The sequence below is a fragment of the Solanum dulcamara genome, chromosome 2 (assembly GCF_947179165.1).
Source record: "Solanum dulcamara chromosome 2, daSolDulc1.2, whole genome shotgun sequence".
NCBI classification, from domain to species: domain Eukaryota; kingdom Viridiplantae; phylum Streptophyta; class Magnoliopsida; order Solanales; family Solanaceae; genus Solanum; species Solanum dulcamara.
In genome coordinates, this window is record NC_077238.1 from 77577640 (window position 1) to 77592007 (window position 14368).

General features: G+C 32.2%; 2 protein-coding genes across 2 annotated transcripts; one reads left to right on the forward strand and one right to left on the reverse strand.

Moving 5' to 3' along the window:
- The first annotated feature begins 4584 nt into the window (after positions 1 to 4584).
- On the forward strand, positions 4585 to 9200 carry LOC129880829 (inositol-3-phosphate synthase-like). Its single transcript, XM_055955046.1, has 10 exons — positions 4585 to 4864; positions 4945 to 5013; positions 5265 to 5400; positions 6227 to 6474; positions 6590 to 6816; positions 6931 to 7046; positions 7203 to 7379; positions 7473 to 7661; positions 7746 to 7808; positions 8682 to 9200. Exons 1-10 carry the CDS (start codon positions 4677 to 4679, stop codon positions 8799 to 8801), a joined length of 1533 nt encoding a protein of 510 aa, XP_055811021.1. The 5' UTR covers positions 4585 to 4676; the 3' UTR covers positions 8802 to 9200.
- Positions 9201 to 11703: 2503 nt separating this feature from the next.
- LOC129877577 (protein INCREASED RESISTANCE TO MYZUS PERSICAE 1-like) lies at positions 11704 to 13493 on the reverse strand. The gene is made up of 2 exons (XM_055953100.1): positions 13115 to 13493; positions 11704 to 12043 (listed from the first exon to the last, which is right to left on the reverse strand). Exons 1-2 carry the CDS (start codon positions 13336 to 13338, stop codon positions 11872 to 11874), a joined length of 396 nt encoding a protein of 131 aa, XP_055809075.1. The 5' UTR covers positions 13339 to 13493; the 3' UTR covers positions 11704 to 11871.
- Between the last annotated feature and the right edge of the window lie 875 nt (positions 13494 to 14368).

Here is a 14368-nt window from a genome sequence, read left to right on the forward strand (position 1 = left end):
TTGAGTTATATATGTTTCATTTGAGTTTAGGACCTATTGAAAATAATTTATTTACCTTCAGAAGATAGAATATGATTGCGTACACATCAATCTCTCCAAATCCCATACTTGAAATTACTAATTATATGTATGCAAATTTTGCTCAAATGTGCAAACTTCATTTTAAGTCATAAGAGAAGTATACAATGTAAATTCTCTTCAAAATAATTAATTTAAAATGCGGTATTCAACTATTTTTTACCTTTTCTGATAAAATTATTGCTGACTAATTCTTTCTTAAATATACTCACTAATATATTACATTATATACAAAATGAAGAATATTACAACTTGAAGTAATCTAAACTATGATGAGCTTCACCAATTCGTATTTTTTTTATTATTTATTTTTATAGTAAATTTTTAGAAAGTGTCTTATAAATGTATTGTATTTCTTGAAAAACACTGTCATTAAGGAGCTTTCAATGTTTAAATTATTCTTTTGTCTTCTCCATCAGTATACCTACAAATTCTAATTTTATCCAATTAAGTAGCAGTAATAATAAAGTAATCATTTTATTTCAAGTATAAATTTTAAAAATTAGATGAACTCTTTTTATCTTCTCGTTTAACTGGTTGAGTATTAAGCTCAAAGTCTCAATATACTAGGCTCATATCGAAATCGAATCGAACCGAAGTGACATTGCCTTGCAGTGTCATGGACTGGGCTAAAAGAGAATTTGAATGAATATAAAGGAGTCGAAGAGATGCATATTTTATTCGGATATTCTTCTATAATAGTATGGAACTATGGTATCATTGAAGTAGATACATGAATCATCTTTAATCTAAGAAGTCGAGTCGGAGGAAGCGATTCCCTCAATACAGCTTAACTCCGTCAAGCCTGTACGAGTAAGAAGTGTAGAGATTTTAGTTGGTTGTTGACCAACGGAAAGCATGGGATCAAAAAAGGTCTGGATGAAGAGAAAAAACACGAATTGAACTTAAAATATTTTTTTGAGATATCCATTTTTTTTAAAAGATGGATAAAATATCCAGACATACCAACATTTTAATACCACCAATAATAGAAAAAAGAAATTTCAAGAAATTCAAAAAAGTGAAAAATTGGATAGATGTCCAACGGATTAGACCTAATAAGACAAAATAAATTATTTTAGTTTGACCTATCATAACATATTAAATAACGAATGATATAAATTTAGCAATAAAGTATGCGTTGTGAAATCAATGTAACAGTATGATTCTATCATGGGTAGCTCATTTGGTGGAACCTGATCTTAGCTAAAGAAGTCATACATACCAAGTATGACAAAATCTTAAAAATCAATCTTCACAAAAAATGTACTAGCAATACATCAGATTCAAAAATCATTACCTTCACTCTCACAATGTAGCTTGAATGTTTTTTCCTATTTTACAAAACTCAAAAGTCTTTGGAATGAGTTGAATACATTTCTAACACTGATGTGATTTTACCTCTAAAAATAAAAGGAATATTGAAATTCTCTTCCTCCCACAAATCCAAGATGATATTCTTGGTGTTTCTTAAAACTATCTAAAATGTTTTTTTACACTATTTTGTATCTATTAGTTCCTCTCATATTTGCTCTATTGAAGCATATTATTAAAAAATATTATTGGTTCGGATCTATTTATAAAAGTAATGTTAATTATCCCATAAATTGATTAGTTAGCTACTCCTTCTAAAACCCTAGTCCATGGACCTAAAAATACATAATTATGGTGTAGGAAAAAAGATGAAACCATTGGTCATTGATGAGCACATGGCCACATATATTAGTGGTTATGAATTGTTGAGGAAATTGATGGTTGTCTCTTTGGATTTTAGCGATGTTGACCCAATTAAGTCATGGTGAATGTAACTTCCAATATTATTTTTATGACTATATGAATATGCTTGTCAATTTACTATGAATAACACCAAATTTTGGGACATATGCCAATTTTCTTAAATGCTTTGTTCTAAGATTCATATTCATAGTTTGGTATAATGCATTTGTGATGTGTATTGTTTTTTTAAAACGATACATATGATAGGTCAAGTGAATTTCACATCGGAATGAAAAAGAAAAGTTAAGGATTTTATAAGATAAACACAAGTTCACATGATACGCACATTTTTGAGTTAAATCATTATGTAGCCTAAGAAATAAATTTGTGAGGTCTATTGGATTAAAACAGATAATATGTGTCATGATTTTGGATTGTAAAATATATGTTATATCAAAAGTCGAACTCTCCTCAATTAGTTGGTTGAACAAAACTTAGCAAGGACGTTGAGTCCCTAAATGTTGAACTTCATCATTTTTATCTGAAATTCATGCACATGTTGTTGAAATTCAGTTATTTTTATATGAATTTCAATAGAAATGTTTGATCTTTATATATGTGAAACTTCATACATTACATATTTGAAGTTATTGCGAATTAAATAGATTTGTAAAAAAATATGAAAAAATAAATACATATTAAATAGTGATGTCTGATGAAGTAACAATAAAGTTTATACTCAAGAGACGTTTCTTTTTTTAAAAAAAAAACACTTTTTTATTGGACCTTAAAATGATTTGAAAATGTAAATACTCGATTTGAGGATTTTTTCAAATTAGAATCTTTTGATGACTCTGTTTTCTAATGAAAAAATATGTAGATAAATAAAGAGAACAGCTATGCAAGATCTTTTTTATTGATATAAAAAAAACATGTGTGGATCAAGGGTACACTAATACTATGCATTTCTGGATTTTAATTAATAGGCATTTGGATATACACTTAAAATTATTTATTTGACTAGAAGCTGATTTAACTTTTGAATATATAATTTGGATTTAAAAAGTGGTAAGGAAAATTTGAAAAATATAAAATTTCATAATTTTTTAAAGCAATATTATTACTCTTTTACTATATTTTTTTATTATTATTACATATTATTTATTTTGCTTCGGTGCAATGGTTTTATGAAAGAATTACATTTTAAATAAATATAGGTTGGTAAAGCATGTAGGAAAGTAGGTTTGGACAATAAAACATTGCAATAGATATGAGTTAGTTTTTTTTTTTTGGCAAAATTTAAAACGGAAGCATATACAATAAAAAGGCCACACACTTACTGATTAAAAATACTAAATTTGATATTGCTCTTCAAATAATGAAACCAAAATCACCTGTCGTGCACATGGGTAGCTATAATTAAAAGTATAAAATTATGTTTAATCATATTATTATTAACAAAAACACCAATAAAACAGCCTAATTAGAAATCTTCAAAATCAGCTTTACAACACTAAGCCACGCAAGAAGCCTAACCCACATGTCTCTCACTCCAATAAAATAAAAAAGGAAAAAAACTCAAATATGCCATCGAACTTTGAGCCTTTTTTCAAAGTTTTATGACACATTTTAGCCTTTTTCCAAATAAAAATTAAAAAAAGATTTCAAATATATACATTAATAGCAATTTTTTAACACTTCCAGTCAATATTAATCTTTGATAACATAAACATCTAAACTCTTTATTTCATTTATGTGGCAAAATTCAAATATATATGGAGTTTGAGAAACAAATACTACATTTTTGAAATTTGTAATTATAAACATGTTAGTATTATATTTTTGTGACTATAAGATTTTATAAACTTGTGGGTAAAGCATTTGTTAACATTTCATCATCGACATATTGAACTTAAAAGACAAACAGGTAAAAGGCTAGTAAATATAAAAGAAGATAAAAAAAATTTAATACAAGTTTACGTGTTTTAAACTTGCCATCAAATTCATAGTCATTATAGTTACTAGATTCATAATCAATTATTTAGTTATATATGTGTAATAAATTTCTTGATACAAATATAAAATTTAAATAAAAGTTATTGGTTCATTCGCATATGTCACTAATACTCTCCCTCCCTACCCGTACTCTATATTTACACCAAATCATGTTTAACTTATTATGATTAAACAATTAATTAGATGAATATGTATATTATTATTTTTTTGGTTTTCCCTTCGATGTCTAGAGTCCGAATTGAAGCTCTGATTAAATTCAAATTCCTCACTTCAGGGCTCATTTGAGAATGACACTCCCAACAAGATTTTTTTTCTACCTAAGACTTGAATTCAAAACTTTTAATTAAAGGTAAAATAATCTCACGCTATTCTACCACAATCCATATTGATGGATCTAAGCTCTATGTATCTCTCAAATTTTTGCATGGCTATAGCTTTCACTTTATTGTGGAACTCCACTAACAAAGTGCCACTTGTATTTTTCTCTTCACAAAATAAAAAAATAAAATAGAGTTTATTAGCTTGTTTTAATTTATTTTTAAGTAGCTTATAAGTTGAAAACTTCAGTTAAAATAAATAAATAGGTGCGGGCTGTTTTCAACTTATAGACGGCTTAAAATAAGTTCATTCAAATAAACTCAACTATTTATTAGAACTTATTTTAAGTATAAAATAATTTTAAGTTGACAATCAAACACAAAAAATAAATAAATAATGATAATAAAAATAGCTTATAAGCCAATATTCAAAGCGCTATAGATATGTACACTTCCATGGCAGCAAATTCAAATAGATTGTGAACACTTGTTCTTATTCGTCTGAATTGAATTATTTCTCTGATTTCTTTCTTCTCTATTTTTGACAAAATGTTTATTGAAAATTTTAAGGTGGAAAGCCCAAATGTGAAGTATACAGAGAATGAAATTCATTCTGTGTATGATTATGAAACCACAGAGCTTGTTCATGAAGAAAGAAATGGCACTTATCAATGGATTGTCAAGCCTAAATCTGTCAAATATGAATTTAAAACTGATACCCATGTGCCAAAATTAGGGTTCGTTTCTTCATTCTTTCTCAGATTTCATTTTTTTTAAAAAACAATGGGTGAAAAATTTGTGGATTTTTCTTTTTTAGGGTTATGCTTGTTGGATGGGGAGGAAACAATGGTTCAACATTGACTGGAGGTGTTATTGCACATCGAGAGTGAGTTTTTCTGTTTTTCTCTAATTTCATTTTTTTTAATCATGTCCGAGTAAATCTGAGTTTGCGTCGGAAAGTCCACATTGGGTAAAGCGCTCCTAACAGAGGTGATTGTGTGCCTGAGAACTGAACCCAAGATTTCTGGTTAAAAATGAAGGAGTACTTCAGTGTTGGTTCTAATTCATGTTTTATATGTCGATTTTTGTAATGTCATTTTGGGATTCTAAATGATGGGTTTTGCTTATTTTTGGCAGAGGAATTTCATGGGCAACCAAAGAAAAGGTGCAGCAAGCCAATTATTTTGGGTCTCTTACTCAGGCATCAACAATTCGAGTTGGGTCTTTCAATGGCGAAGAGATGTATGCACCCTTCAAGAGCCTCCTTCCCATGGTACTCACCTCGTTTTTTCCCCCCCAAATTGGGGGAATGGGGTGTGGGGTGGGGTTGAGAGTGGGGGGTGGGAGTGGGATTGGGGATTATAAGGTGGGGAATCGAATTCTCGCTAATAAGGCGAAAGTTCAGATAGTCAATTAACTGAAGTACTAAAATTCTCCAATTGGTTAATTTGCCTTTAGTGAAGTAACTTTATGTGGCTTTATGGATAGTTGGATAATAAGAGGATATACTTAAGCACTTACCAGGTCCTTTGTTTTGTGAACAAGTTATACTGGGATTATAATGTGTGATTGTCAAAGAGGCGGAGGTAGGATTTTGAGCTTATGAGTTCGAGAATCGAAAAAGAGCAACTTATGGGGTTTTTGATAAATGATTTATACATGTTAAGTGGATTGTTTTACACAAATACAGGGTTTGTATCAAAGTTAGTGGGTTTTACTGAACTCGTAATTGAAATGTTAGCCCCGCCCCTGCATGAAAATTATATTATATGGGGTTGATTAATGATTGAATAGTTAGTTGATATACTTGTACTGATAAATGTTAGGTTCATTGGACTAAAAAAATTGAGATGTAAGGGATGATAATCCTGGGATTTCTTATACCGGATCACAAGATTAACCAAACACATGATAAAATAATCTCCCTTTTTGTCCCAGGATTATTATCCGTTATGCTTGCAACCAAACGACCCTGACAGTTTAACAAACTCTTTATAGTATTAGTCATGAAAAGTTACTCCGTCTTATAACCTTTAATTACTGTTTAAATGACATGAAATTAGATTCACACTGATATATATGATCTGATGGTGAAATAGGTCAACCCAGACGACATAGTGTTTGGAGGATGGGACATTAGCAACATGAATTTGGCAGATGCCATGGTCAGGGCAAAGGTTTTTGACATTGATCTGCAAAAACAGCTGAGGCCCTACATGGAATCCATGGTCCCCCTTCCTGGTATCTATGACCCTGACTTCATTGCTGCTAACCAAGAAGCACGTGCCAACAATGTGATCAAGGGAACCAAGAAAGAGCAAGTTGATCAAATTGTTAAAGATATTAGGTAAAAGTTATAATCTTGATTGTCTTCAATCTTGTACAACGTTGTCGGCTTTTCTGGAAAAAATGATGTGATTTTTAGTTTAGACTGTAAATAACATGTCTTCTTGGTAATTTAGGGAGTTCAAGGAGAAGAACAAGGTAGACAAGATAGTGGTTCTGTGGACTGCCAACACCGAAAGGTACAGCAATGTGGTTGTTGGCTTTAACGACACCATGGAAAACCTTTTAGCTGCTGTGGATAGAAATGAGGCTGAAATATCTCCCTCTACATTGCATGCTATTGCTTGTATTCTTGAAAATGTGCCTTTCATCAATGGAAGCCCTCAAAACACCTTTGTCCCAGGTATGGAATCCCGATTACAATTGTCACGAGTTATTGAGAGTATAACTGCTGCTGAAAACCAGCAACAGCTTTGCTTTTATAATTTAAGTATTTTTTGCTGATACAATTTCTCAGGTCTTATTGATTTGGCCATCAAGAGGAACACTTTAATTGGTGGTGATGACTTTAAGAGTGGTCAAACCAAGATGAAATCTGTGTTAGTTGATTTCCTTGTTGGAGCTGGCATTAAGGTATGACTTTTGCTGTTAATTCTTGTAGAATGTTTAAATGTTGAAGCACTTTATGTACATAGATTAAACACATACGTGTACTTGTAATTTGAAGATGGAGTTTCTTTATAGAGAAATGGTATAGCCATGCTGAAACTCGTGGTGTTTGTATTACAGCCAACGTCAATAGTGAGCTACAATCACTTGGGTAACAATGATGGAATGAATCTTTCTGCCCCTCAAACTTTCCGGTCTAAAGAGATCTCAAAAAGCAATGTTGTCGATGATATGGTTGCTAGCAATGCCATTCTCTATGAATCTGGCGAGCACCCTGACCATGTTGTTGTGATTAAGGTAATAATATAATGTGTGAAAGTTAAAGTTACTGTACATAAACAGGCATATTAATTTGTCAACACCCTGACCATGTTTGATTTGGGATTTCAGTACATTCCATATGTTGGAGACAGCAAGAGGGCAATGGATGAGTACACATCAGAGATTTTCATGGGTGGAAAGAGCACCATAGTTTTGCACAATACATGTGAGGACTCTCTTTTGGCAGCTCCAATTATCCTGGACTTGGTCCTTCTTGCCGAACTCAGCACTCGCATTCAACTCAAAGCTGAAGGGGAGGTCAGTTTCTTTCTCAATGTCTTCAATGATTTACACTTCATCATGTTGTGTGATTGTTCTGATGAGAAGTGATTCTGTTTTCAGGGGAAGTTCCACTCCTTCCACCCTGTGGCTACTATTCTCAGCTACCTCACCAAGGCTCCTCTGGTAAAGTTTCTATGAGGGTTATATACTCGTTCAGTTCAAATAGATTCAAAAGCTATGTTGCTCGAACTCTTCAAAAATATTGCCACAGTTGTATAGGATCCTCTAAGAATACACTACTTTGGGAGGATGTGACACGCAACTGTTAATTTTTGAAGAGTCCGAGCAAACAACTCAAAAGTAACAATGTGCAATTATAAAGTGTTGGCGAAAAAGTTGCCAGAGTGAATATATAATTGGCAGATAGTTTGGTCAGAGCATGTGCTAGAGCTATAGCTGATATGAAATAATTCGTTTCTTTCATTTATTTTAAGTAAATGACCAGAGAAATCTGTGGTCCACAGATAAATTAGAAATGATGCCAACACAAAAGCAGTTATTATTATTATCTCCATATGGACATAGTCTAAAAAATATGCAAAGGTCAGAGCAAACTGAAAAAAGGACTTCACATGGATCACAAAGGGTGTGTTCATTATCATGTACACATGAGTTGCTCAGACTCTTCCAAAAGCGTCTTTCGGATCCTTCGTAAATATTGCATTTTCGGAGGATCCGGCATGAGCACGACATCATTTTTGGACAGTCCGAGTGACATAGACAGAGAAAGGTTTTGCAAAAGGATAGAATGTTTCCTTGTATGCACGAGCAGATATACAATTAGTTTCATTAGAGCCATTTTCTTACTTAATTACCAACTTCCAATTCATGCGCCACGGTTAAATGTACTAGCTTCCTATGGTTCTTGATCATTTTAGCTCTATTCTTCTTTTTGCTAGTCATCTGTTGATTCTTACTTCCCCGGATGGGGGATGCTTCGTGCACTGGGTTGCCCTTTATTATTTCATTAACTGTTGTTGTGAATTGGAAAAACAGGTACCACCAGGTACTCCAGTGGTGAATGCCCTTTCAAAGCAGAGGGCAATGCTTGAGAACATAATGAGAGCTTGTGTTGGTTTGGCACCAGAGAACAACATGATTTTGGAATACAAATGAAAATATGCAGATGAAGGAAATTACTAGAAGAGAATGGACTCAACTCAAGTGTAGTTGTATGTGTAGAAAGATCATTCTCTATTTTTTTTCCCTTTTCTATCTTCTATTTTCTGTTTTCTATTCTCATCATCATATGATTAAGCAAAGTGTGGCATGATTGGGAAGTGCATGAGCTTAAAGGGCCTAAGTCCTGTTTATTGTAATTGCTTCTCTTCATGTTTTTGGCCCTCTTAGCTCCAAATTGTATGTTGGTTGCTTTAGCTCAGATAGAGCCAGCAAAATCTTGTTTCTATCGAAAAAAAAATACAACATGGTGATTTAAATTTTGTTTTACGCCTTGTATGGATGGTTGTTACGTATTATTTCATAATATATTATAGTGTATTGTGTTGTGTTGTATTGTAGCGAATGTATTTTTTTAAGTAATACACCATTTGGAATGATTGTATTGTTCTCCATTGTTACATAGTGTCGCACATTGATAATTTGCATGATAAACCTACAAGAAAAGTAGGACATGAGGTAGAGCTACTACGAAAAGTTAGGATGAAATATAAAATAGGATTATTAAATAATAAGTAAAGACAAAATAAGAATAAAATAATAAGGTAACAACGCGTCACACCAAATCGATCATTACACAAAATGGACTTTCGTCATTGCCTAATGATGAATTTAAATGATACGATACAATAAAATTTAAGTAACAATTAAAACAAATATTATATTTAAATTAATAATATAATACAACGAATAACAACCATCCAAACAAGGTGTTAGTGATCCATACTTTCCCCTTTATTCCATAAGAGTTTAAGTTGTATGGAGCCACCTAATAGGGTGGTTCAGTGCACATCTTTCACCGAAAAATGATGCGGTGTACAAAAGTTAAATGTTAGATATTATTAATGTATATCTAATTTTGCACATCCTTAACACAACTGAGAAGAAAATTTGTACACCCTTCACCAAATTCTTGGTTCCACCATTGCTAACAATATACAATATTTTCAGGCATTCAGGTCACTTATATAAGGTAATTTATAAGTACATCTTGATATATTAACATTTAGTGACAACCTAGTAAATTGGAAACTAGCTTTGTATCACAAGTTAAATTGCAATGATAGTGTAAAACAATTCTTGCACTGTCAGATGTATAATGTAAAATCATCTTGGACACAATCAAGAATGAGTCCAGTATCAGATCAATCAATGATAACAACAACAACAAACCCAGTATAATCCCATAATGTGGGGTCTGTAAAGGGTAGATTGTACGCAGACCTAACCCCCACCTTGAAAGGTAGAGCGGCTGTTTCCGAAAGACCCTCAGCTTTAAGAGAGGACAAGATAAAAGGTCAGATAGGGGCAAACATATAGAAAACAAGATGAAAACAGGAATAGCAAAAGGGAAAGTCGTGGTAGAGTGGTACGGAAAGAAAGAGGCATAACTACAATAAATAAATAAATAAGATAAGATAAGATAGATAAGACAGTCAAAGTACAACGGCGCTACAACTATAAACAACAATACAATGCAGAAATCAAAAGGCAATAAACAATGAGCAGAACTACAACTACTATAGTGCAAAAGATGAATCACTTAGCCTTTAATCCTAATCTGAGTCCTCCATAAATGAAATTATAGTGCGCTAATGCGCCTACTAATAGGGTAGGGTAACGCGACTATGTACTAGCCTTCTACCCGAATGCGGGTCCTCCACACACTCCTATCTAAGGTCATGTCCTCGGTAAGCTGTAACTGCGCCATGTCTTGTCTAATCACCTCTCCCCAATATTTCTTCGGCCTACCCCTACCTCTTCTGAAGCCATCCATGGCCAACCTCTCACACCTCCTCACTGGGGCATCTGTGTCTCTCCTCTTCACAAGCCCAAACCACATAAGTCGCATTTTCCGCATCTTGTCTTCCACTGAGGCCACTCCTACCTTATCCCGAATAGCCTCGTTTCTAATCCTGTCGCTCCTGGTATGCCCACACATCCATCTCAACATTCTCATCTCGGCTACTTTCATCTTTTGGACGTGAGAGACCTTAATTGGCCAACACTCCGCCCCATATAACATAGCCGGTCTAACAACCACTTTGTAGAACTTGCCCTTAAGTTGTGGTGGCACCTTCTTGTCACAGAGCACCCCGGAAGCGAGCCTCCATTTCATCCATCCTGCCCCAATACGATGTGTGACATCGTCGTCAATCTCCCCGCTGCCTTGCATGATAGACCCCAGGTACTTGAAACTACCTTTCTTTTGGATGGCCTGGTCACCAAGCATAACTTCCGCGCCAACCTCATGAGGTGTCTCACTGAACTTGCACTCTAAGTACTCTGTCTTGGTCCTACTCAGCTTAAACTCTTTAGACTCCAGGGTGTGTCTCCAATCCTCCAGCTTAGCATTAACTCCGCTACGAGTCTCATCGATCAAGACTATATCGTCCGCAAAAAGCATACACCATGGCACCTCACCTTGAATTTATCGCGTCAATACATCCATCACCAAGGCAAATAAAAACGGATTAATTCTTGTGAATCACTCGAGAGTGGTGCGATTGCATTGGGCTGTGGAATTACAACTTGAATTCAGTAAGTGGGCGACAAATCTCATTTCCTCGAAATCGGATGTAAGTAATACTATGTAATTAAGTACTCTATTTATTCATTTTTACCTGTCTACTATATTAAAAATATATATCCACTTTTACTTGTTTAATTTAAAAAATTAATAAATAATTTATCACGTAATTCCTAATTTATCTTTATTATTAATATAGTTATTTTCCAAAGCATTAAATTTATTATATTTAAAGAGTGATATAGTAAAATTATCATTCTATTTATGTTCTTTAAGAGTTGTGCCAAATCATTACTGGACAAGTAAAAATAAGCAAAGGAACTAATTAAAACTAGTTAGTTACCTGAAAAGTAACACAATAAACATTTCATAGCAAGATAAATTACAATAATAGCATAAAATTTATTTACACTAGTTATTTCTACTTAAAATACACATAATTTTTGTCTTCTCTCTTCTTTTTCCCAAAATTAACCTTCAAGCTGCTGCAATAGTTTTACTCTTGCCAGAATTTTCAGACGGTAATTCTGAGTAATTGTGATGATTTTCAGTCTTCTTTTGAAGGATAGGAACCTTTGATTTCTCTTTTCTTTTATCTTTTTTCATGTGTTTTTCCCTACACTCCATACTACAAAATGCAGTATCACCCCTGTTCACGTACAAAAATATATATATTTAGTGTAATCTCATAAATAATCCGTCTGGAAAAAATTAAGTGTACTCAGATCTTATTACCCTAACATCTTGCTCCTTTCGGCACAAGAAATCATTTTTCAAAATATGGTTTGAAATAAATGCAAAAGTAAACGTTGTGATGGAAATATTGAAAAAAACAAAGTTATTGTTAGTAAAAGTATTATAAATAACTCATGCAAAAAAAAAATCAACAGTAATAATGATATTGAAGAATATTAATCAACAATTTGATTAATTATCTAAAATGTTGAAGATGATCAATAATATAAAATGTGATGGTATAATATACTAATTTTTAAAGTATATGTCAGTAATTGTTGCCTCACAAATTTTTTAGAAAGAATCCTTCATACCTACTACATAATGCAATAAACCAAATAAGAAAATGACAAAAATGGTCTCTTAGGTTTCTCTTTTAAATTTTAGATATATTTTTCAACAATTTAGATCCTTTCAATTTGGAAAAAGTGAGTACTTTCGACCTCTTTCAAATATTTTAATAAAAACTCTATGGTTCGATTTAATGAAAACTGTCTTATTTTTTTGATTTTTTAAAATTACTTGTTGTTTTTATTATCTTTTGCTTAGATAATAGTATTTATTTATTATTTTTAGTATGACTACTTCATTACTATATTTTTTTTCATATTAATTTTTATATATACTTTGGTTCACGGAGAGTTAAAATTGAGTACATGTTATCTTTCTCAGACCTTACTTATAAAATCACACTGAATATGTTATTGTTGTATACGGCAATAACAATTTATATAACTTAAACTCTTTCAATATAAGAGAAAAAACAAATTTTATTTTATTTGTATAGTATAAATTTTCGATAAAACGAAAATGAAATCTCTTTAGTCAAATTAGCTTCGCCCCTTGTTACAACTTTTTCTTCTGTATGAATTGATATTTATTTCATTTTGGAGATCCTTACTTCCGTGATCAAGTTGCGGACAACTTAAAATATATGATTGATAACATATAAAAAGTTCTTTACACAGTATATATATATATTTACCTGTACATGTAAATATCACGAGAAGGTGGCAATCGACGGTTACAAAGTCCACAAGTTGTCAAGAAATAAGTAGTTTTTTCTATATGATGAAGATGAAAACTTTGATCACTTGAACTTCTATGGTGATATTTTAATGACACGTGTTGATGATCAGACGGCTTTCCTCCTCCGTTGTTCATTACATCAACGGTGATCCTTGTCATGCTTGTTGTTCTCCTCATCATAGGATTTTTTTTATATTTTATTTTTGGTAGAGAAATGGAAGGGAGGAAGTAGAGAGAAATGGAATGAAGAGACAAATATATAGAAAAATGGTGTGTGTGAGAGAGAGGGAGAATGAATTTGAGCCATTGACTTTGAGGGTGTGTTCCATAGGAAGGAATGTGCTTTTTTTTTTTTGAAAAAAATATGTGATTTTTTTTTTGGAACGTAAGTAAAAGATATTATTCTAAAAGAATTTATGAATAATTTACACAAATATTATGGAAGACGGAGGTTGTGAGAATGGGGACTATCAGGGAAACTATATACCTCTTCTTTTTTTTTCTCTCTCCCCTCTTTCTCCTTAGTGGTGATGGCACTTAGGGGCAATTGATGACCAGATAACTATATTTATGAACTGATATATTGATTAATGTGTCGATGCATATTTTGATACCATATATATGTATTTATGTACAAATACACTATATATTTAAATAGCGGATACTTTAATGAAATAGATATCAAATATATTTTAAAAAATTGATATCAGACACATTGAGACGAAATTAATTTTGGATGCACAGATACATGAAATTGATATTGAATACATGAAATTGATATTAGATACACAGATGCATGAAATTATGAAACTCAGATACATTGTGAAATACATATGCAAAGAAGGAGAGTGATGACAGAGGGGGAGAGTCGAACGAGAGAGTCGATATATCCCAGATACATGTGAATCACTCTTGAATACAGTATAACTAAAATAAATTACACCTAATTTAACTCGTATATATATGAAATACATATATCTATTTCGTTAAATACATGTATCCGAAGCAATATTTTTCCGACAGAAACTGTAATATAGGAAATTGTTGTTTCAACATGCACGTAATTAGCTCTAATAGTAGTGTGCTTTGTGTTGTTTCCTCAATTTTTAATGTCTCGTAATGTTTTTAAAATTTAAAAATTAGTTTTAGGATTTTATTTTTTTAATTCAATAAATATAAGCGTGTTAACAAAAAGGATAAATATATATCA